At 36.1% G+C, this 21,598-nt stretch overlaps 1 protein-coding gene across 4 annotated transcripts in view; it reads right to left on the bottom strand.

The window, feature by feature from the left end:
• Positions 1–21,598, bottom strand: part of fgfr3 (fibroblast growth factor receptor 3) — a 134,053-nt gene that overhangs the window by 12,742 nt on the left and 99,713 nt on the right. For 3 of the 4 annotated variants that reach the window (XM_077538178.1, XM_077538180.1, XM_077538181.1), the window contains 7 exons: positions 20,630–20,799; positions 14,637–14,760; positions 13,055–13,245; positions 6,313–6,457; positions 3,106–3,281; positions 757–905; positions 558–679 (listed from right to left, as the gene is read on the bottom strand). In XM_077538178.1, the coding sequence (XP_077394304.1) occupies positions 558–679; positions 757–905; positions 3,106–3,281; positions 6,313–6,457; positions 13,055–13,245; positions 14,637–14,760; positions 20,630–20,799 (1,077 nt within the window). The remainder of the gene's footprint in view (positions 1–557; positions 680–756; positions 906–3,105; positions 3,282–6,312; positions 6,458–13,054; positions 13,246–14,636; positions 14,761–20,629; positions 20,800–21,598) is intronic. The other variant, XM_077538179.1, reaches the window with a different exon arrangement.

The following is a 21,598-nucleotide window of genomic DNA, read 5'->3' as shown; positions in this document are numbered from 1 at the left end:
TATATATTTTTTACTTTATTAAACTAATTGCACAATGTGATCATAGGGAAAAAAATGTAAACTTTTTTTTTTTTTTTTTTTTATCATATACTATTCCGAAACTACAAATACAAACAAATAACTTTAAATTCATTGCACTTCTTTTGTGGATTTTTTTTCCCCAAATTTAAATCAACAAGATGTCAAAGATGATCATGCAGCAATAAAACACAAAACAACATACAAAGCAAATGATTTTTCCAAGTACTATACTGTCTGTATGTTTCAGGCAATCTACTACATAGATGAGATGTGAAGTCACGTGGCAATCCAAACATAGGAGGGGAGGATGGAGTAGTGCATAAAAGAATCAAGTCAAATTGAAATTAAACTACTAGTCCAATATTAGAGCGGCAGTATCAATCCGATATCGATACTTATCGGTATCGATAATATCGATATTTGGATCGATCCGCCCACCCCAAACTCTAAACTACGCCGCGAGAAGCCTGGTTTCAGAATGTCGAGCTGTTGTAAGACGGAAACCGAAAAACTACGTCGACGTGACGGCTCCGTACCTTTCAGCATTTTGACGGCGACCGTCAGCGGCTTGTTGGGCTTCTCCTTGTCGACGCCGATGGCCTCGGCCATCACCACCTGGCCGAAGCAGCCCTCGCCCAGAGGCTTCCCCAGAGTCAGCCTGGAAAAGCAGCAAAGGGGAAGGTTAGCACGCGGCTAAGCTAAGCCGGAAGTTCCGGGGGCAAGTCGCTCGCTCACCGCGCTCTGGAAAACTCCCACTTGGGGTCGGAGGGCAGCTCCAGCTCCGAGACGTTGGCCAGCGCGGGCCCGTCGCTGGACGACAGCCGGGCGATCCGCACCAGCGGCGTGTTGGAGTTCATGGACGAGTTGGAATCCAAGGACACCTGCTTGGGTGCCAAGCAGAAACCACAGGAGACTGTTATCGTCGCTGAAACGGCGGGAAAGGAGCAACGCCGACGTGGGGCGTGGAGGAAACTCGATGCTGAATTAATAATTGTCAGCCATTTTTCACTCAAGGTCACCCAAAGTTGAATTCAAGATGCAAACTGGAAAGTTTTAGCGTACAAGTAGCAACTCATACAGCAGCAAACCGCAACTTATCATCACTATAAAAAAAGTAACTGAATAATAAATGCATTAACTCACTGCTGAACCAACAAACTACCTAATAATGTAACTAACTAAAGCTAGCTAACTAACTAACTAACTAACTAACTACAAAATGATCATTAGAACTGACCTACTATCTGGCGGACGCACAGACCGACAAACAAACTGGTTAACTAAGGTAAGTAAGTAATTAACTGACCAGCTACCTAACAAAGGAACTAAGAATGTAATTTAGCAACAAAATAACTGTTTGACGAATTACATAACATAACATTGACCAGCTCTCTATCAAACAAAGCAACAAATTATCAGTCCAGCTACACAACAGACTGGCTATCACGCAATAACTAACTAACTAACTAACTAACTAAAAAATGAACTTTAGAACTGGCCTATTATCTGGCGGATGAACAGCCCACAAACAAACAAACAAAATCACTGGTTAATTGAGGTAAGTAACTAATTAACTGACCAGCTACCTAATAAAGGAACTAAGAGTGTAACTAAGCAACAAAATAACTGTTTGACGAATTACATAACCGGCTAACTGACTAAGACAAGCAAACAAACAAACTCATCAGCTAATAGTCACTAATTAATAATTAGTTAACTTTAACTAATTAATTGACCAGGTCCCTAACAAAGAAAGCAACAAATGTGCAGTCTAACTACACAACAGACTGACTATCATGCAATGACTAACTAACTAACTAACTAAACAATGAAAATTAGAACTGGCCTATTATCTGGCGGACGGACAGACTGACAAACAAACAAACCGACTGTTTAACTCAGGTAAGTAACTAATTAACTGACTAGCTACCTAACAAAGGAACTAAGAGTGTAACTTAGCAACAAAAAAACTGTTTGATGAATTACATAACCGGCTAACTGACTAAGACAAGCAAGCAAACAAACAAACGCACTAACTCATTAAGTAACTCGTTAAGTAACTAAGTAATTGACCAGCTCCCTAACAAACAAAAGCAACAAATTAGCAGTCTAACTACACAACAGACTGACTATCATGTGATGACTAACTAACTAACTTATGAATACAGAAATAACTAACCAACTAGCTACCTTACAAAAACACTAATTAAATGACCATTAAAAAAAAATAAAATATATAAAGTGACCAACTAAGTAGAGTAGCAGACTGACTACTGTTTGAAGTGATTAAGAGGCAAATATAGTACTTTAATTAACTAACCAAGAAAGTGACCCACTGACTGACAAACTAAAAGATCAACTTTCTACTGACTAGCTCACTAACTAAACTAGGAGGAAGATGAGACGTTTGTTACAGATAGTAAAGATCATCTTGTCGTGTTTCTCCATCCTTGATGTAAAACATTTGACTTGAATTCCAACCAATCAGGCGATGACTTGCACAGGTGGGAAGCAGGAAGTAACAAAATGGAAGCAACAACGAAGACAAATGGAAAAGGAAGCTTCATCCCCAGTGCAGCCCATTTCCAAACTTCAACTTCCTGCCAGTGTCCTGATAAATCTGCTTTTGCGTCTCCAAACTAATAAACCGACAAGTTGTCGTCTGAAGCAAAAATGACAAGAAAAACGTTGCCACAGATCAAGGAGGAGAAAAAAAAAAAAAAAAAAAAAAAAGAGTCCTGCTCCAAATTTGCTTGGCCTGAAAAGTAATATGTGCTGGAAAATGCCAGGAGCTTTGCGGGAGATTTAGTCGCTTATGAAAAAAAACAGAAGGAGAGAATTCGGTGGGAGATTAGCGAGACAAAAAAAGCGAGCAAAGATTACACAAGAATGCAATAAAAACGTTGCCTTATAAGAGAGAAGAAGAAGACTTCCAATGTCGCTGCTGCAAACAGGAAGCCAAAATCAAATTTAGATGCTACAAACACCTTGCTAAAGAAAAACAAACTTTGTGACGAGGGTTGATTGGGTGGGGTCTTTGATTTGATTTATTTGTTTGCAAATCTCGTATCTACTTTCTGTTACCTGTCTCTTGAGCGGGAACTTGGAGAGTTTCTGCACGGGCGGCTCGGGCAGCGTCTTCCGCGCGCTCATGCGCATGCGGCACAGCACCACGATCACCACCGCCAGGATGAACAGCACGCAGCCCGTCACGTAAATCAGGATGTCGGCGTAGTAGTCCTCCTTCTCCGGGCTCACCGCTTGGCAAAAATGAAAAGATAAATAAATAATTGAAACCAATACGACAAAAAGAGACTTTTAGGTCGTCATGGACAATTCAGTTACAAAATGTTAGATGGACACGTATAAGCAAAAAAAAAAAAAATGTATATATATATATATATATATATATATATATATATATATATATATAATTATTATTTTTAAAATTTTAATTTTTTTTATTGTACTACTATAAATATATAAAATCTAATAATATAATAAAATATATAAATGTATAAATCAAATCAAATTACTTCATGAGAAAGGAATAAAAAGAAGAGAAAATGAAAAATATATATTTATTATATTATTTTGATTTTTTTTTTTTAATTTTTCATTGTATTATAAATATGTAAAATCTAATAATAATAAAATACATAAATGTATAAATCCAGTTAGTTCATGAGATAAAGGACTAAAAAGAAAAGAAAATGAATTTTTTTTTTTACATTATATTATTTTTAATTTTTATTGTATCATAAATATATAAAATATAATAATATAATAAAATTTATAAATGTATAAATCAAATAATCTAATTAGTTCATGAGAAAGAGGAATAAAAAGAAGAGAAAATGAAAACAGTTTTTATATTTTTTAATTTTTTTATTGTATTATAAATATATAAAATATAATAACAAGATAAAATATAAATCAAATAATCCCATTAGTTAATGAGAAAAGGAGTAAAAAGAAGCGAAAATGAAAAAAAATATATATTATTTTTTTAACATTTATTTTATTATAAATATATAAAATATAATAATATAATAAAATTTAATATATAAATGTATAAATCAAATGATCCAATTAGTTCATGAGATAAAGGAGTAAAAAGAAGAGAAAATGAAAAATAAATCAATTTTCATGTTTCTCTCCATATTGTCCAGTGGCGCTTGTTTGTTTGTATGTGTTGCCCTGCAGCAGGTAATTGCAATTTGCTCCCCAGGGAGCCAATTAGCATGTTGCAACACAACAACATCATCATCAACACGCACACACAGGAAAAAAAGCTTCCTCACAGATGCCTGATGTTAAAATAATAATATATTCAAAAATATATATTTTAGAGCTGTGCTTTGTTCAATTCAAGACACAGTGACACTTTTTGGAAGCACTCCGCTTGTGTGAACGCTCAGCCAATCAGATGAGAGCATCTAATTCCAAGTGTAAACACTTCCAGAAACGGAGTCAGTCCACTTGTGTTTTCACACTAGCAGCTTGAAATCGGGTTTAAGCACTCTCGTCTCGTCTTGTTTGTCACGTTTGGAACTAGGACAAGTGAAAATTTGTCTTTTCAGACCTTATAAGAAAGTTGAACACTTTTTAAGGCAACTTGAAAAATATTTGATGACCATTTGGGAACATGTGGATCAAATGTCAGACTTTCTAATAGGGCCCGACCGATATGCATTTTTTTTTTTAGGCCGATGCTGATCCAGATTTTTGGCAGGAAAAAAAATACCAATTACCGATTAATCTGCTGATTATTTATTAAACATGTATATAATACAAATACTGACAGCTAAGGCTGTTTGAAAGCGCTATATAAAAAAAGATGACTGTTCCTGTGCGTTTTGGCCTCTTAAGGGCAGCGTGGAGCCGTGTATCCATGGTGTACACACTTAAAGTGAGTACAGAAGAAAGTTGCAATTAAATTCTATTATAATAACTCGTTTTTCACACATTGGGAAGAATTTGTGGCTTTGTGTAGTATTATCTCATCTGTGGGTATGTGTACCCACAACATTTGTGTGTGGATTTGTTATTTGAAGGAAAAACACTCCAGAAGTCGACGCTAATTTCCTGTTAGCATTTGCTAACTTCATATTAGCACTAGTAGGCTAGCGATGTTTTAAAAAAGAAGCATGTTTTGTATTTAAATATAAAGTGGATGTCATTCTTCACGTTGTGAGTTTAGTTTTACAGTTACCTCCAACTGCGGTGTCATTAAAAACAAAAACAAAAACTTAAAGGACATTTAGGGACAACAGAATAACATACGCTACACACTTGCTAGTTGCTAACGCTACAATAGCAAAAGGGTGCATTCAGGGTACTTTCATAGCATTGGAAACTTCTTTATTCTTCGATAACGTTTTAAGGGGAAAATATCGGCCATTTGGCCCAATTGGCCGATTGTTTGAAGGCCAATAATCGGCCGATTATAATCGGTGGCCGATTAATCGGTGGGGCCTTACTTTCTAAGGCAAGGAATTACACTGAAAGTGCTGAAAAGCTGTTTTGATTGATATGTTTTCAGCATCAATTTCATCAATTTGAAGACTTATTAAGAATATTTGAATATTTTTTTCAGATCCTTTATGGTCACTTTGATCCAATGTTATCCACGAAGACTTTTCGGATTAAATGTGTTTATATTCCATCCGTGTTCATTCAAGTTCGCAAACGGGAGCAAAAATGTTTGCAAAAAGTTTTAATGTTCAAAATTTATTGGTGATAAGAAAAACTCACCCACTTGTGACCTTTAACAAATGGTGACGAAGGACCAACATTCAGCTAAGTGAGATAAAGACTACTTTATCACGTTTGTCTTGTTAGCCAGTGACGCTGTTGCTAATGCTGCTAGTGAGAACCCTTCATGTGAGGAGTGACTCGTTTTCAATTAAAAAGGGTCCAAAACCCCCCAAAACAAAACATGTTTTGTTATTATTTCAAACGAGCCGCTGAGAACTAGAATGGGCTAACTTCAAGTTTGTTATTTTAAAGTTGAAGCAAAGTGGAATAGCGGAATAGAGTAAAGTTTATTTTAGGTGTAATTGCTAACTTTGATCGACAATGTACTGTATGTTAGCAGGAAATAATTTGCTGAAAATAACAAAACATCAAATCCTCTTTAATCCTGACTTTTACGTCTACAGAAGCAAAAAATGAACAGAGTTGCCCTACTGTTAAGTTCTCAGCGGCTCGAATGAACACGACACGCAGTCCTGCTTCCGAGAGCTGGTGGACAGATTTGGAGCAGCAGCGTGTTTGTCGGCGTGTTACCTGGCAGCACCGTGAGCCAAGCAGTGTGGTGAGTAAAGCCGATAGAGTTCCCCGCCAGGCAAGTGTACTCGCCCGCATCCTCGAAAGACACGTTGGACACCAGCAGCACCTCCAGCTCGTTGTCCGTGGTGTTAATACCGGCCGTCTGAAGGGAAATGGAAGGTAGGAAAGGAAGGAAAGGAAAGATAGGGAGCACCGTCAAGAAACCACCAAATACCAGAGTTTGAAACCCAACAAACGGCCAAACGACGCACCAAGAAGACACCCAAGCAGAAAAGTCACCACCATCACACACAAACAATGCAAAAAATGGCAACCAAGTCACCATCCTTATGCTGCATTCGAGGATGGTCGGAAAGTCGGATATATCCGTTTTTTTTTTTTTTTCCCAGTTCAGTCCTGAAAGCGTTCGAGGTGAAAGTAAACAACCAAAATGGCGGATAGTGGTAAATTGATTTTTATTTTGGTTCTTAAAACTCATTTTTAACCTCCAGCAAACTTACTTTCTAGTAATTTTGCTTCATTTATTATTCTTATCTTATTTCATAAGCATTCCGTACAATTAAATAGTATAATTTCATGTCGAGAGATAGCGTCATACTGTCACGTACGGTGCGTTACGTTACGTCAGTGCTTCTCAATTATTTTCTGTCTAGGAAGAAGAAAACATCTCGCTTCAGTCTTCAGTTCTTCGTCTTCAGTCAACAGCAAGTGGAAAAAAATTTGTATATTTTTTTTTATTTATTTTGAACATTTATATTTAAAAAATAGTGATTTAAAAGTACATTGTATTTTTTTATTTAATACATATGACTGAAATTTAAAAAAAAACTTTTTTTAAACAGCAAGTGGAAAAATTAGCTTTTTTTAAAAATTCATTTCGAACAGGTATATAAAAAAAGTGTACTTTTATAATCACAATACACTGTTTTTTTTTAATATAGATATTCAAAATAAATTAAAAATAACCTCTCATTTTTCAATATCAAGTGAAAAAATTAGTTTATTTTTTAAATTTATTTTGAAAATGTATATGTATATGACCCAAGTCCGAGTTACCTCATTTTTCCACTTGCTGTCGACTGAAGATGACATCACCTGTGCTGAGGAAGTAGCAAACGACCAATCACGGCTCACCCGTTTTCTGGGTTTGGCCAGCAAACTGAGACATGATTGGTCGTTAGCTACTTCCTAAGCACAGGTGATGTCATCTTCAGTCGACAGCAAGTAGAACAATTACTTTTAAAGGTATTAATCGTACATGATTATCAAATTGATTCTTGACAAAATATGAACATTTTTCTGCAAAAAAAATATAAAAAAAATGGCTCAATGAGTTAAATATCCCTTCAAGGCTACTGATTAAGACAATCAGATCAAATTTTAAGCAATTTTAAGGCTACTGTGACAAAACTGAATGAGTTGAAGCGGATTTCATAGAATCCAGGGCCACCCCCAAAATTTTATTGTTAGAAAATTGAGAGCTGTAGGATGTTTTTTTTTTCAATTCAATATACAGTTTATTAATATTGTCTTGGTTTGTCGTACGTGACGGATATCGGATGGGGACAACGGCTGAACCAAACCAGCAGCAGTTGCAGTTGCAGCAGATGAAACCACGGCGAGCGCCCAAGAGAAGGAGGAGGACACACACAAGAGATTTATTTTTTTTGGCCGTTTACCTGCTCGCCGAATTTGGAGCCAGAAGGCGTTTTGCGACCTGCCTACAAAGTTTGTGGCGCGGCACCAGTACTTGCCGGCGTCTCGCTCTGTCACGTTGGACAGTTTGAGCGTAAGCCGGGCCTCGGCGCGCTCGCTCTCTACGCTCTGCAAACAATGGGACACATTCACATGTACATACGCAGGCTAATGCTACATGCTACGTATGCTATACTCTAACGACGGTATGGAAATTGAGCGTTCAAAAATAAATCGAGGGCGTCAAGTATAAGTGGCGCCGCGATGATTCCGACTGGTCATTTTATTAGGTACACCTGCACAAGCTCCATCGCGATGACCAGATCACATCAACCACTTTTTAAAGGACAATTTCGTCAAATGTGCGACATTTTCTAACGTCCCAAAAGAAAGTTTAGAGTCTCTGCTTTCCTTAGGGAAAAAAAAGTGTGTTTGTATCTGTTTCCGTTTTGCAGCAATTAGCATTAGAATATAGCTAATTTTCATCATTATTCACTTTCCTGGTAAAAACATTGACAAAAAGAGCTTGTTGCAACATGGCCCTTGCTGATCGCTTATACTCTGCTGCTACCTGCTGGCCGCAATAACTGCCATTGCTTTAAGCCACCTCCTCATGTCACAAGCTGCATCAAAGCCTCCTTTATGCTCTTGCATTAAAAAACAAAACAAAAAACAAAACAAAAAACGTGTAAACACATTTTTGGGAGGGAAGGACACAGTGTTGAAAAACATTTTTACACATTTTTGGGATTGAATGAGTTTACATTTTTGACATTTTAAATTGTAATTTAAGCCCTTAAGGCCACTTAGCTTTTATGTTAAGACTTTTCAAATTTAAGATCTCAGAGACCAATAATTTGACCAAATTTTAGGCCAAGGTAAGGCAGGTTTTATTAATATAGCACATTTCAAACACAAAATAACTCAATGTGCTTCACATGATTAAAAATACAATATTAAGACATTTAAAAGCAAAGAAAAAAATCGGACCTTTTTTTATTTTTTTTTATTTTTAGTATTTTATTTTATTTTTTTAATGTTTAAAGGTTGTTCAATTTTTTTGGGATTCTTGGATCCAATTGACTTAAGATTTTTTTAGAGCTTTTTTTGCTGTGATTTTAAAGAACTTTGATTGAATTTGAAGACTTTTAAATACTTTAAAAGGCCACCTCAATCAATTTATTATTATTATTATTATTATTATTATTATTATTAGACTTTTTATGTCCACTTTTTGTGTTTTGTTTTCTTTTTTCTCATTTACCATCTTTTATTCATTTTATTATGTGTAATTAGTTATAATTCAATTACAAATAAAGCAATTTTAAAATGAGCTATTGTATTCGACAATACAAAATCTTACATGTTTAACAGCATTTTCCCCCAAATTCAAAATGTCTTTTGAATTTGAACAAGAAATCTCTGGCGTCGGGCCAAAACCTTGTACCCCCAAAATCGTCAATTTTTAGGAGACCCCAAAAACGACTTTTTTTTCCCCCCCTAATCATTAACATTGCATCATCAAAGAGAACTAGCCATTTACAGCATTTTAGATTGGTCAATATTTTGCAAAACAAATATGCCCACATGTCTGGATGACCAAAAGTATAGATTTTTGGAAAAAATATGAAAATTGCTCAATTGTGACTTAGGAGGTTTTGACCCAAAGGCAATGAAATATACATTTTCACCTTTTTTTTTTTTTTTAAATACCCTGGCCCATCTGTCCATTTTTTTTTTTAAACTGACTTTTTTTTTTAACTTATAGGATCACATTGATGTAATTGAACAACTTTTATTGCTAATATAATTTGATTGAAGACTTTGAAGTGCTGCCGATTTTCATAGAATGTAGCCAAATGCCATTTTGAGCACATTTGAACCTTTTGGTGCAGGTGTACCTAATGTTGTGGTTAAACCACAAAAAGAGTAAACCAAGCTGTGCACTCAACATCAACATCATTACAAGTCATAAAAACACAAATATGATATGAATAAGGACAGATTAGCATCGAGACGCAAACAATGTGTGATTGTGTGCGTTTGTTGTGAATATGAATGAATGGCTGAGCTGCAGACGCTGTTGGGCGAGTCGTTTTTTTGGGCTTTTTTTTTTTGTTCTTTTTTCCAGCCATCAAAGAAGGATTCATGAAGCCTCCACCTCCTCCCCCTTTTCACCCCTCGCCCACTTAACTATACGCTACGCGCCACACACGCATGACATGACGGCTCAATGAATGAACTGTGGCGCACACGCGCACACACACAACTGCCCAAATACTGTTTCAATTACGCGGCGACGCTCCAAAATAGAGCGCGGAGCCGCGGTTTTGGGCTGACAGGCTCGCCTCCCCGCCCATCTTTTCTTCCCTCACAAGTCATGGCGGAGTTTTTGCGAGGGATCAAAATATGGCTACGATCGATATGGCTGCAGTGCATGTGGACGGCTGGCTGACCGGGCAATGAAAAAAAAATAAAAAAATAAAAAAGTACCTAAGGTCTTTTTATTCTGGCCACTTGAACTAGATTAGAAAAGGATGAAGTTTGAAACTACCATATTGTGATTTAAGCTATGCTTAGCACAGCTTAAACTAAACATAAGCCAAGATAACTTAACATAAGCTAACATAATGTTAGCAAGCATAAGGAAGCCTAACATGACGTAACACAGCCGAACCAAAACTTAAATATCTAATAATAATAATAGGTCATTTTTAACGTAACAGTACCTAGCATGAGGTAGCCAAACGTAAACTAACGTAGCATAGCCTAGCTAAACGTAACCACACCTGGCTAATGTAGCATAAACTCATGTAAGCTAACCAAACATAATGTTACCTACAAAATGTAACCTAAACTAACCTAACTTTACTAAACACAACCTGGTGTGAAATGTAAGGTAACCTCACGTAACGTAACCTAAAGTAAGGTAACCTAGTTTAACTAAGAAAAAGTGCTACATGGCTAATACAACATAATGCAACCAAATAAAATGGAACCTAAGCAAACCTACAAAAAGTAACTGTGCTAAGACGTATCGGCCCATAGAGAGAAACCCCCCCAAAAATATCACTATTTGTCTGTAGCATATCGATATTTTATAAATTGCAACATTTTGAAAAGTAGACAAATTGATTCTTGTACGTCTTGTGCAATGTTTAAAAGTTTAATTATGAGTTCATTAATTTAATATATTCACTTTGGATTACTTTAGGATGAACTTAATTCAAGTGAATATATTAAGTTTAATGAACACAATTAATTAAAGTTAATATTATTCACTTTGGATTAACTTAATTGTATGTTACAATTGTAAATTAGTAAACAATTCAATTTGTAATCTGAAACTGGTTCAACAATTCTCTTTTGAGAGTGTAGAAAGTCGGCCATTTTGGTTTGAAAACAGCCATTTTGGCTCAGTGTTGTCCTCTTCAATCATAATTATTAAAACAAAAATTCATCCCTTAAAGCCTGCTTTCCTTAGCAACATGGTAGTGAAGTCCATCGTGAAGAAACCTTTCTTTCCCAAAACAACATTTTGGGTTTCAAGCGGCCATTTAAGGAACGGAAGGAATGTCGTATCTCACATGAGCGCATAAATGAGCCTTTCCCAACAACACAATCATAACGTTTGCAGTAGAAAATATTCCCTTGTTGCTTCGTTAGCACGGTGAGATGAAAGCCACGTAAATCTTTGGAAAAGTCTTCGCTGCTCGTTTTTTTTTTTTTTTGTCTCCATCCTCCTCCTCTGTCACACTTTTGGTCTGTGCTGACTCTGCCCTTCCTCGCTCCCTCCGCTCATTTTTTCCAAGGCTTTTTTTGGGGTTGCCGCCTCCTCCTCCTCCTCATCCTCCTCTTCCTCCTCCTCGTCCTCTTGCTGCTGCTGCCGAAAAAAAAAACAAAAAAAAACACGACGCAGGACATCTGACGGCAGTGGCGGTTAGCAGAGGCCGCCTCTCCGCCTGCGCTGCCGCCACCGCAGCAGTTAACTTAGTCTAAACCAGATGTTTGTTTAATTCCCTCGCTCACTCGGCGGCCACCTTGAAAAAAAAAAAATGGAGGAGGCGGAATGAGAGTGTGGGAGTCTTTGTAAAAAAAAATAAAAAAAAATAAAAAATTATATATATATATATATATATATATATATATATATATATATATATATATATATATGAAAAAAGAAAAAAAGAAAACATGCCCCCCCAGAAGGGTTTAGGGCGTTGCCCTCTGTGACTATTCTCGGCAAACCTTCAAAAAGGACTCAGCCTCCAGAGCCAGTTTGACTTAGTCATGTGAAATTTGGTAGCCATATTTGCCACGGGCTAGACGTACAAACTGAAGAGACACAGGAAGGCGGCCATTTTGATTGAAGCCGCCATTTTGCCTCAATCGTACTCTGTATAATTTCACAAAATAATTCAACCCCCAAAACCAGTTTGTTTTAGCAACATGAAATTTGGTAGGCATGTCCATCATTACCAGACGAACAAACAAAAACTGTTTCAAGAACTCGTGCCCAAAAAAACACAGGAAGTCAGCAATTTTGGGTTGAAGCAGCTATTTTGCCTCTTGTAGCAAGCTGTAGAAATTGACAACAAAATAAATCCAGCCCTCAAAGCTGGATTGACGTAGCCACATGAAATTTGGTAAACATGTCTATCTTGAGTAGATGAACAAAGAAGTCTCAAGAAGTTTGAACTGAAAAGACACAGGAAGTCAGCCATTTTGGTTTGAAGCAGCCATTTTGTCATTATGGCACCCTGGAGAATTTGACAAAAAAAAAAAAAAAACAGCCCCCAAAAAACTTGGCAACATGGAATTTTCATTAGTAAACCCACAAAAAAAGTCTCAATAAGTCAAAACACACAGTATCGGCCATTTTATGCTCAATTTGGCCATTTCATGTGTTGCTTGAAAGACAAACTACTTCAAAATGTGATATTGGAGAAAGGTGACCGACGCAAATCTGCGAAACGTTTCTTGTCATTTGTAACATTTGAGGGGGAGGCAACATGAAGCGACTGCATGGCGAGCGCTTGCGTACCTTGAGGATTTTGACGTAGGGTCCGCCGTCGGCGTCGAAGCGGCTGCCGTTGACCTCGATGTGCTTGAGCCACTGGATGTGCGGCTGGGCGTCGCTGTACACTTTGCAGTGGAACTCCACGTCGCTGCCCACCACCACCGACTGATTGGCCGGCAGGCCCGCCTGCAGGATGGGCCTGTGCGGGGAGCGCTCTGAACGGAAGCCATCGGGTTTCGCCGTTAGCCGCTTTGCTCCAATCGATCGTCAAAATGTCATTTGCGTCAGTTCAGTCAAGTTACATGGATTCTTTTATTTTTTTTTTAAAAGTAAGTTGGAAATAGGCATTTTCCCCTGCAAACAGTTTTTTTTCCCCCTCAAATATTATATTTCTCATCAAATATTTTGTTATTTTTTTGCCCTATTATTTGTGTATTTAATTACCTGATTTAATTTGGAAAAAAAAATGCTTTGGTTTTGTATTTTTTTGTTGTTGAATATTTGTGTATTTTTTGCCACTATATTTGGACTTTTCAAATTATGTATTTAAGATTAATAGTCTTTGTTTTGGTTGTGGGAACAAATGAAATTATGTTTTCTCTCTCTCAATATTTGTTTATTTTTTATCTAATATTATTTGTCAAATATTTTTAAAAAAATCCAATATTGTTGTACTTTTCAATTAATATTTTGAGTTTTTTTTATTTTGCCTTGTTTTGTATTTTTTTGTTGAATATTTGTGCATTTTTAACATTATATTTTCATTACATATTGTGTTTTTCACTAGTACTTTGTTAAAAATATTTTCAACTTTTTCTATTTGAAATAGTTTTGTATTTTGTCTCATATTTGTTTATTTTCAATGTTATATTTTCATTACATATTATAGTAGTTTTTTTCACTAGCACATTCTAGAAAATATATTTTTAACTATTTGAAATAACTTTGTATTTTGTCTAATATTTGCTTATTTTTAATATATTTTCATTACACATTGTAGTATTTTTTCACTAGTACTTTCTAAAAAATATTTTTAACTATTTGAAATAACTTTGTATTTTGTCTAATATTTGCTTATTTTTAATATATTTTCATTACACATTGTATTTTTTCACTAGTACTTTCTAAAAAATATTTTGAACTATTTGAAATAGTTTTGATACTTGTCTAATATTTGTTTATTTTTAATGTTATATTTTCATTACTTTTTTTCCACGAGTACTATCTAAAAAATATTTTGAACTATTTGAAATAGCTTTGATTTTTTGTCTAATATGTGTTTATTTTACATCTAATATTTTCTTAATTTTTACATGATACTACTTGTGTATTTAGTTTAAAATACATTAGTTTCAATCTAATATTTTTGCTATAATCCCTCCAATATGTTTGCATTTATTTTCGTTTTTGGTTTTGTATTTTTTTTGTTAAATATTTTTATATTATTTGTCAACACTTCTAATATTTGTGTATTTTCCATCAAATATTTAAAACAATAATCGCCAATATTTTTTTCCCCAAATGTTCTTGTATGCTTCCCCTAATGTTGATGGCATATTAGGGCATATATTTATTTGCGTTTTGTGGGTGTGGCGAGGTGACGTACCGAGCACATCCAGCTGGTAGGTGTGCGTGATGGTGCCGTACTTGTTGTGCACCACGCACGTGTAGTTGCCGCGATCCGACGGCACGGCGCTCTCCATCACCAAACTCCACTGCTGGTGCCGCAGCTACAAAAACAAACAACAAAACAAGAGACGTCAATTATGATGCTTTTGTGTACGTTTTCCTAATTCCAGAACATACTTGTGCATTTTTAACCTGATACTTTTGCATTTTTCGATATATTTCAGACGTATTAGAATGAGGCTCAGGTGCTGCTGGCTCTCCAAACGTGTGTGCGTGTTTCTTTTCCAGTGGCGCGAATGGGGCCACCCGTGCGCGCAAAATCGCGTGCAAAGCAAAGCCGAGTGCGGCGAAGACGCCTTCGTGTGGGCTCGTCTTGCGGAGCGTCAAATCTCTCTGCTGTTTTTCTTGAGTTTCTTGTTTTTCTAGCCTGCCTGGGCCGCGCCAGCTAGCGCGCGCGCCGGCTAACGCAAAGCACGTGTCACGCCAAACGCGCCAAATCACCACGCACGAGCATTCACCTGTGTGGGGGTAAAAAGAAAAAATGCTGACCCATGGAGAGGGGTGCAGACTTTTGTGCTCAAGGGCCAAATTTGTGTTTTAAAAACAACAAATAAGCCATTATTTCTGATATTTTAACAATACAACAATAATGCACACAATTTAATTTTTAAAAATTGTTTTTAACTTTATTTGACTATAATTATTTTCCAGCTATTTATTTAAAAAAATATTGATGTTTGTATTTCATTTTCCCCATTTTTTAATAATTAAAAAACGTTATTTATTATTGAATTAATAAGAATTATTTAATAAAATAAAATGTAAAATTATTTATTCTTGTAATAGTTTTGTGTAAACAAATATACTGTTTAATTTTTATTGATAATAAAATATGCATTACCATTTTAATTAATTATTAATAATTAATTTATATTAAATGTAAAAAAATAAAATACGTACATTTATTTTGTTATTAAATTCAATATTTTTTGGAAATATTGAACACTCACTTTTTATTCCAATACTTTAAAATAATTAAATATTTAATCATCCATTGATCTAATAATTTTGAACAAATATTTATATTTATAATATATTATATGTTAAAAATATTTTTAAATTTGCATCATTTATCATTCATGTAATTTTAAATACCGTATTTAACTAATAAATTTGTTTACACAAATATTGATTCATTTTTATTCATAATAAAATAATACGATTACCAATTTAATTAATTATAATTAATTAATTGATGTTAAATGTAACAAAATAAAATATGTAAAATTATTTTATTAAATTCAATATTTTTTAGACATAATATTGAAGACTCAGTTTTCTTTCCAATATTTATAAATAATTAAATATTTAATGGCCCATCGATCTAATAATTTTGAACAAATATTTTGTATGATAAGTTTAAAAAAATACTTTTAAATTTGCATCATTTGTCATTCATGTAATTTTAAATATTTGAGCAATTATTGCATTAAAATGTTTACTTGACCAATATTTTTGTATTTTACTTTTACAGTACATCACATAATAATTTTTTTTATTGAGACAAAAAAAATAGAAAAATAATAAATTGAAGAAAATCCAAAGTAAAAGTAAAAGTTAGTTTGGGATATTGCAGGACTTTTGATGAACACTTGTTCCTCTGGATCCGATACCCTGCAATACGAAGACAATACCTCGCCCTGACTATTTCGCGTTTGACCGAAACATTGCTAAAACGCTTGCATGGCCTCATTGTGTGGCGTGTTTACGTGATTGTGTCGAGAGGCAGCAAAGCAGATTAGGCACGGCTGTCACTTGGGGAATGATGTTGTCACTTCAATACATGAGAGGTGACGACCGCTTCACCCCCAAGACCCAGCACGGGGTCCGGGGGTGGGGGGTCAGGGTTAAGAGAGGCCTGTCACCGTGGAGGTCATCGTGGGGGTCTGACATCGCACTTTGTGAATTTCCACCCTTCAATCAGCAGATTACGTCTTACTTTCCCAGTCTTGATGTTGCGTATGAAAGGACTCGGCATGCTGTGTTCAGTCCACCCGTAGAAATTACGACAACTTTTGAGGTACCATAAACCCCCGAGGAGGCATGATACTCAACTAGCTAACTAACTAGCTAACTGAGTGTCTTCTCTCCTTTTTTGTCATGATTTTTTGTAAACCTGACAGTCTGACTGTGGTCAAATTCAGAGAAAAAGCATAAAATTCCATATCAAACTTACTGCATGTCTTTGCGATATGCACATTGCATAAGCCAATATCGCGATATCGATATTTTTTCGATATACTGCGCAGCCCTACTAGCTAGCTAGCCAGCTAGCTAACCAACTAGCTAACTAACTAACTAACTAAGGACTACTAGACAAACTCAACCTCCCTCTATACTGTGCTAACGCAAAGCTATTGCTAATAAGCCCCCAATAGCTAAAGTATAAACTCAGCTTAGATGCTAACTGACACGCTAAATGCGACATTTTGACATTCAGGTGGGTGACTGGCCCAATTGGGGAAAACAACTTTCATTTCCTTCCGGCGATTGGCCGAGCGCGGGCGGGACCGCTCGGACCAGCTGATGAAACCCAAGCGCTGGCCGTGGGGATTAGCATGCCGCTAACACAGGGAACGCAAACGTTTTAGCTCAGCGCTAGTGGTGGAGGTTGGAGTGCTGGCGACAGGTGCGATTTGGGGGGATGGTGGTGGGGGGGGGGTGGACAACTGCTGGCTGCCCGCTGGGAGCAGATGTTGGAGATCTCCGTAAACTGTTAATAGCGACGGGATCTCCTTACGTTAACTCTTGAAAGGACAAACGCCAACACTTTTCCCACCACTTCAACCACACTAATCACATTCAAAACCAACATTAAAAACAATTTTTTTAAAAATCGGCCCACAGTTTGGTATAAAAACTTGAAATTTGGTAGAATTGACCATCATGGGCACAGCTACAGAAAAAAACAAAAAACAAAAAAAAACCTCAAGAAACCAAACTTGAAAAGACACACAAAGGGTGGCCATTTTGCCTCAGTATCACCCAGCAGAGTTTATATGTTATTGTGATTTTTATTCTCCACACTTTTTTTTGCCGTGTAACAACTCCCACATCATACTTCCAATTTACATTGTTCCAATTTACTAGCTTCAAAAATTCATGCCTCCCGGGGTAGATATCGTCTAATTCCACATTAGTTACAGTATTTGCACAATTTAACATTTAATATCAACTTTTCCCCATTCATTTTCAATGGGACAGACATTGAACTTTTTCTAAGTTTCACTTTCCACGCACACTTCCATACATATAACTTATCATCATTACCAGGTGTCTGATACTGCTCGATGGCACAGTTGGTAAAGTGCATTGTCCTGTAACCAGGAGGTCATAATTTCATCATTTATCTCTCAATTTACTGCATAAGCTTTCCACATGCATTCAAATCTTAGCATTCAGCTATGAGCATTCAGCATTCCTACGCAATTTCTCCAGAAATTGCACTTAGTCTAGTTTATTCCTAAAATCAGGCCCCAAATCCAGTTTGACAACTGGAAATTTGGTCGACATGTCAACAATGAGCAGCAGATCCACAAAAAAAGTCTCAAGAAGCCAATATGACAAAACACAATTATGAAAAATTTGAGTTTTCGTCACTAAGCATGGGCTGGAAATTTGCTGACTCCCCCATAAATTGGAGTCAACTCCACAAGGTCATAGTTTGAGCAAACATCTTGTCCGTGACGAATCGCATTGAGTTGAAACCGAAAAGACAAAACTTGTTGCGTTGGTTGGGTTCCCACATGGACGTTCGGGTGTTCCCGCTGGCAGGAACGATGACAAAAGCGAGGCGAGCAACAGCTGCTCGCGGCACTGCTGCCTTGCTGTCAACGCCGGCGTTCAAGTATCCCAGAAGCACTCCGGTTTCAACACCGCATTATTTATTTTGGTGGTCCTCGCTGAGGGGGTTGGCTTGGGGGGGTCCCGGAATTCTACGGCGGGCGTGCGGCCCGGCGGGGCGATCCTGACCTTTTTATCCGCCGTGAGAAGACGAGCGGGTTCGCTTTCTCCGCTTTTAGACGCTCCCACGTGGAGCAACGGCGCAGCGGGTTCGGTGAGCGGGGATTAAAATGTTTTGCTGGCTAAAAAGCTCCCCAGCAGAGCACTCGCTTTGACTACCAGGGGGCAATTAACAGAAAAAAAAAGAATTAAAAAAAAGTTTTGCAATCATGTCGTTTATTGTGACATTTTTGCTTGACATTTTATTGATTTAATTCTATCAATAATCACATTTTATCTTGTTTTTCCCCCCGTATATCTTATATGCTCGAATGATTTTATTTGTTGTTTGCATTGAAATATTTGTCGCACTTATTGCTTTAAACAAAAAATAATAATTAACTGGACGACACTTTTACAGTAAATGACAAAAAAAAAATTTGTTTTGTATTTGGCTATTTTTAGTGGGCCTAAATTGTTGGAAAAATTTTTGGACTCATTCATTTATATTTTAACAAACCCAGAAATTCTTTGCTGATCTACATTCACAATAATAGTTAAAATAAAAAAAAATAAAAATAAAAAAAAATTATTTAAATGTAAATTGTTATTTTATTTATTTATTATTATTATTATTATTATTATTATTATTATTATTATTATTATTATATATTTATATAATTTATATATTTTTGTATTTTATTTCAAATTTAAATTTTTAAATTTCAATTTAAAATAAAATAAATAAATAGTTTTTCAATCATGTCATTTATTTTGAAACTTTTGCTTGACCATTTTATTGATTTTAGTATATCAATACTCACATTTTAGCTTGTTTTTTTTCCCCCGTATATTTTATATACTCGAGTGATTTTATTTGTTGTTTGCACTGAAATATTTGTCGCATTTATTGCTTTAAACAAAAAAATAATTAACGACACTTTTACAGTAAACACAAAAAACTTTTTTTTTTTTTTGTATTTGACTATTTTTAGTGGGCCTAAATTGGTGGGAAAAAATTTTGACTTTTCATTTATATTTTAAGAAACCCAGAAATTCTTTGCCGATCTAAATTCACAATAATAGTTTTCAAAAAATATAATAATAATGAAAATAAAAAATGATTAAAATTGTATTTTATTTATTATTATTATTAGCATTTCAAATTTAAATTTTTAGATTTAAATTTAAAATAAAATAAAATAAAATATTGGGAAAAAAAGGAAAAGAAAAAAAAAGGTCCCTAATATTTCTTTTTCATATTTGGAAAAAATGATATGCAGGACAAACAATAATATTAACTTTATGCAATAATTAAAATAAAATAAAATAAAATATTGGGAAAAAAAGGAAAAGAAAAAAAAAGGTCCCTAATATTTCTTTTTCATATTTGGAAAAAATGATATGCAGGACAAACAATAATATTAACTTTATGCAATAATTATGTAATTAAATTGAAATTAAATTTCCAAGAGGTGCACACAGATTTTGACATTGTGCAAGCAGAAATAATATTGCTGGAGTCCAAATTGCGCAAAATACGTTTATAGGGAATTGCAAGCAGACCTCCCTCCGCTTGTGGATGATGTTAAATCATTTCTACGGCGATTCAGAGGGTTCGACGCATGCCGTTGTCATATTTATTAATGAAATGTGATGACATTCACAACACAGTTCAGCAGAGCGCAGAATCAGTCTTTTCGTGCGTCAATCAAATTCATTCCAAATCGCATTACACCACCTGCGCCACAACTTTGACCAGCTTTGTGCTGGTCTCAAGTCAAGTCTAGTTTTTGTCACCAAATAGTTAAATAAATACACAATGACCTGTTTCTTTCAGGAGGCCAACAGTAGATGATTTTAAGCACCCTACTTCATGCTTGATTACTTGGAACGTGTAAACGACGTTTTTTAACGCAATTAATGTCGTCGTCGTCCTGAAAAAAAATCAAGCGTTGCCAGGCTGACCTTGATGCCGCCCATGCGCTGCTCGCCGTTGAACTCTTTGCCGTTCTTCAGCCAGCGGATGGTGGGCGTGGGGTTGCCCGACGCCGCGCAGCGGAACTTGACCGTGTTGGCGGCCGGCACCGCCAGCAGCTTCTTGTCCATCCGGTCCGGCCTGGTCCAGTACGGCGCTTCTGTGCGCACAAAAACGACACAAGACGAGCAAGCGCTTTTAAAAACGTTCTCAAATCTTTAAAGCACTTTATGAAAGGATCACGTTTTGGTCAAGTGAGTAACATTACAAGATTAAAGTTGCATTTCTTTTCAAATGCAGTAAAAAGCCGTATTTTATGGAGGAGAAATGTCATATCACTACTAAAAATAAAATAAAATTAAGCAAGTAAATATATAAATAAATAGATACTATAAGATTTTTCTTTTTGGGGAAAAAAAGACTATTATAAGACTTTTTGACAAAACATTGTTGGAATAAGGTATTAAAGTTGAATATGGCGGCACGGTAGTCGCGTGGTTAGCACGTCCGCTTCCCAGTTCTGAGGTCTCCGGTTCGAGTCCAGGCTCGGACCTTCCTGGGTGGAGTTTGCATGTTCTCCCCGTGCCCGCGTGGGTCTTCTCCGGGTACTCCGGCCTCCTCCCACATTCCAAAGACATGCATGGCAGGTTAATTGGGCGCTCCGAATTGTCCCTAGGTGTGCTTGTGCGCGTGGATGGTTGTTCGTCTCTGTGTGCCCTGCGATTGGCTGGCAACCAGTCCAGGGTGTCCCCCGCCTACTGCCCAGAGCCAGCTGAGATAGGCGCCAGCAGCCCCGCGACCCTTTTGAGGAATAAGCGGTCAAGAAAATGGATGGGATGGATGGATGGAAGTTGAATATGTTTTATTTTTTTGGGAGAGAAAATTCATATAATTAATAGATGAAAAAAGTTTTGTTTGGTTAAAATAAAAAGTCATTTTATTTGAAGTAATTGTTTGTC

Source organism: Festucalex cinctus, chromosome 12, assembly GCF_051991245.1.
Source record: "Festucalex cinctus isolate MCC-2025b chromosome 12, RoL_Fcin_1.0, whole genome shotgun sequence".
In the NCBI taxonomy this organism is placed as follows: Eukaryota; Metazoa; Chordata; class Actinopteri; order Syngnathiformes; family Syngnathidae; genus Festucalex; species Festucalex cinctus.
This window is presented reverse-complemented; position numbering and strand designations above follow the sequence as displayed.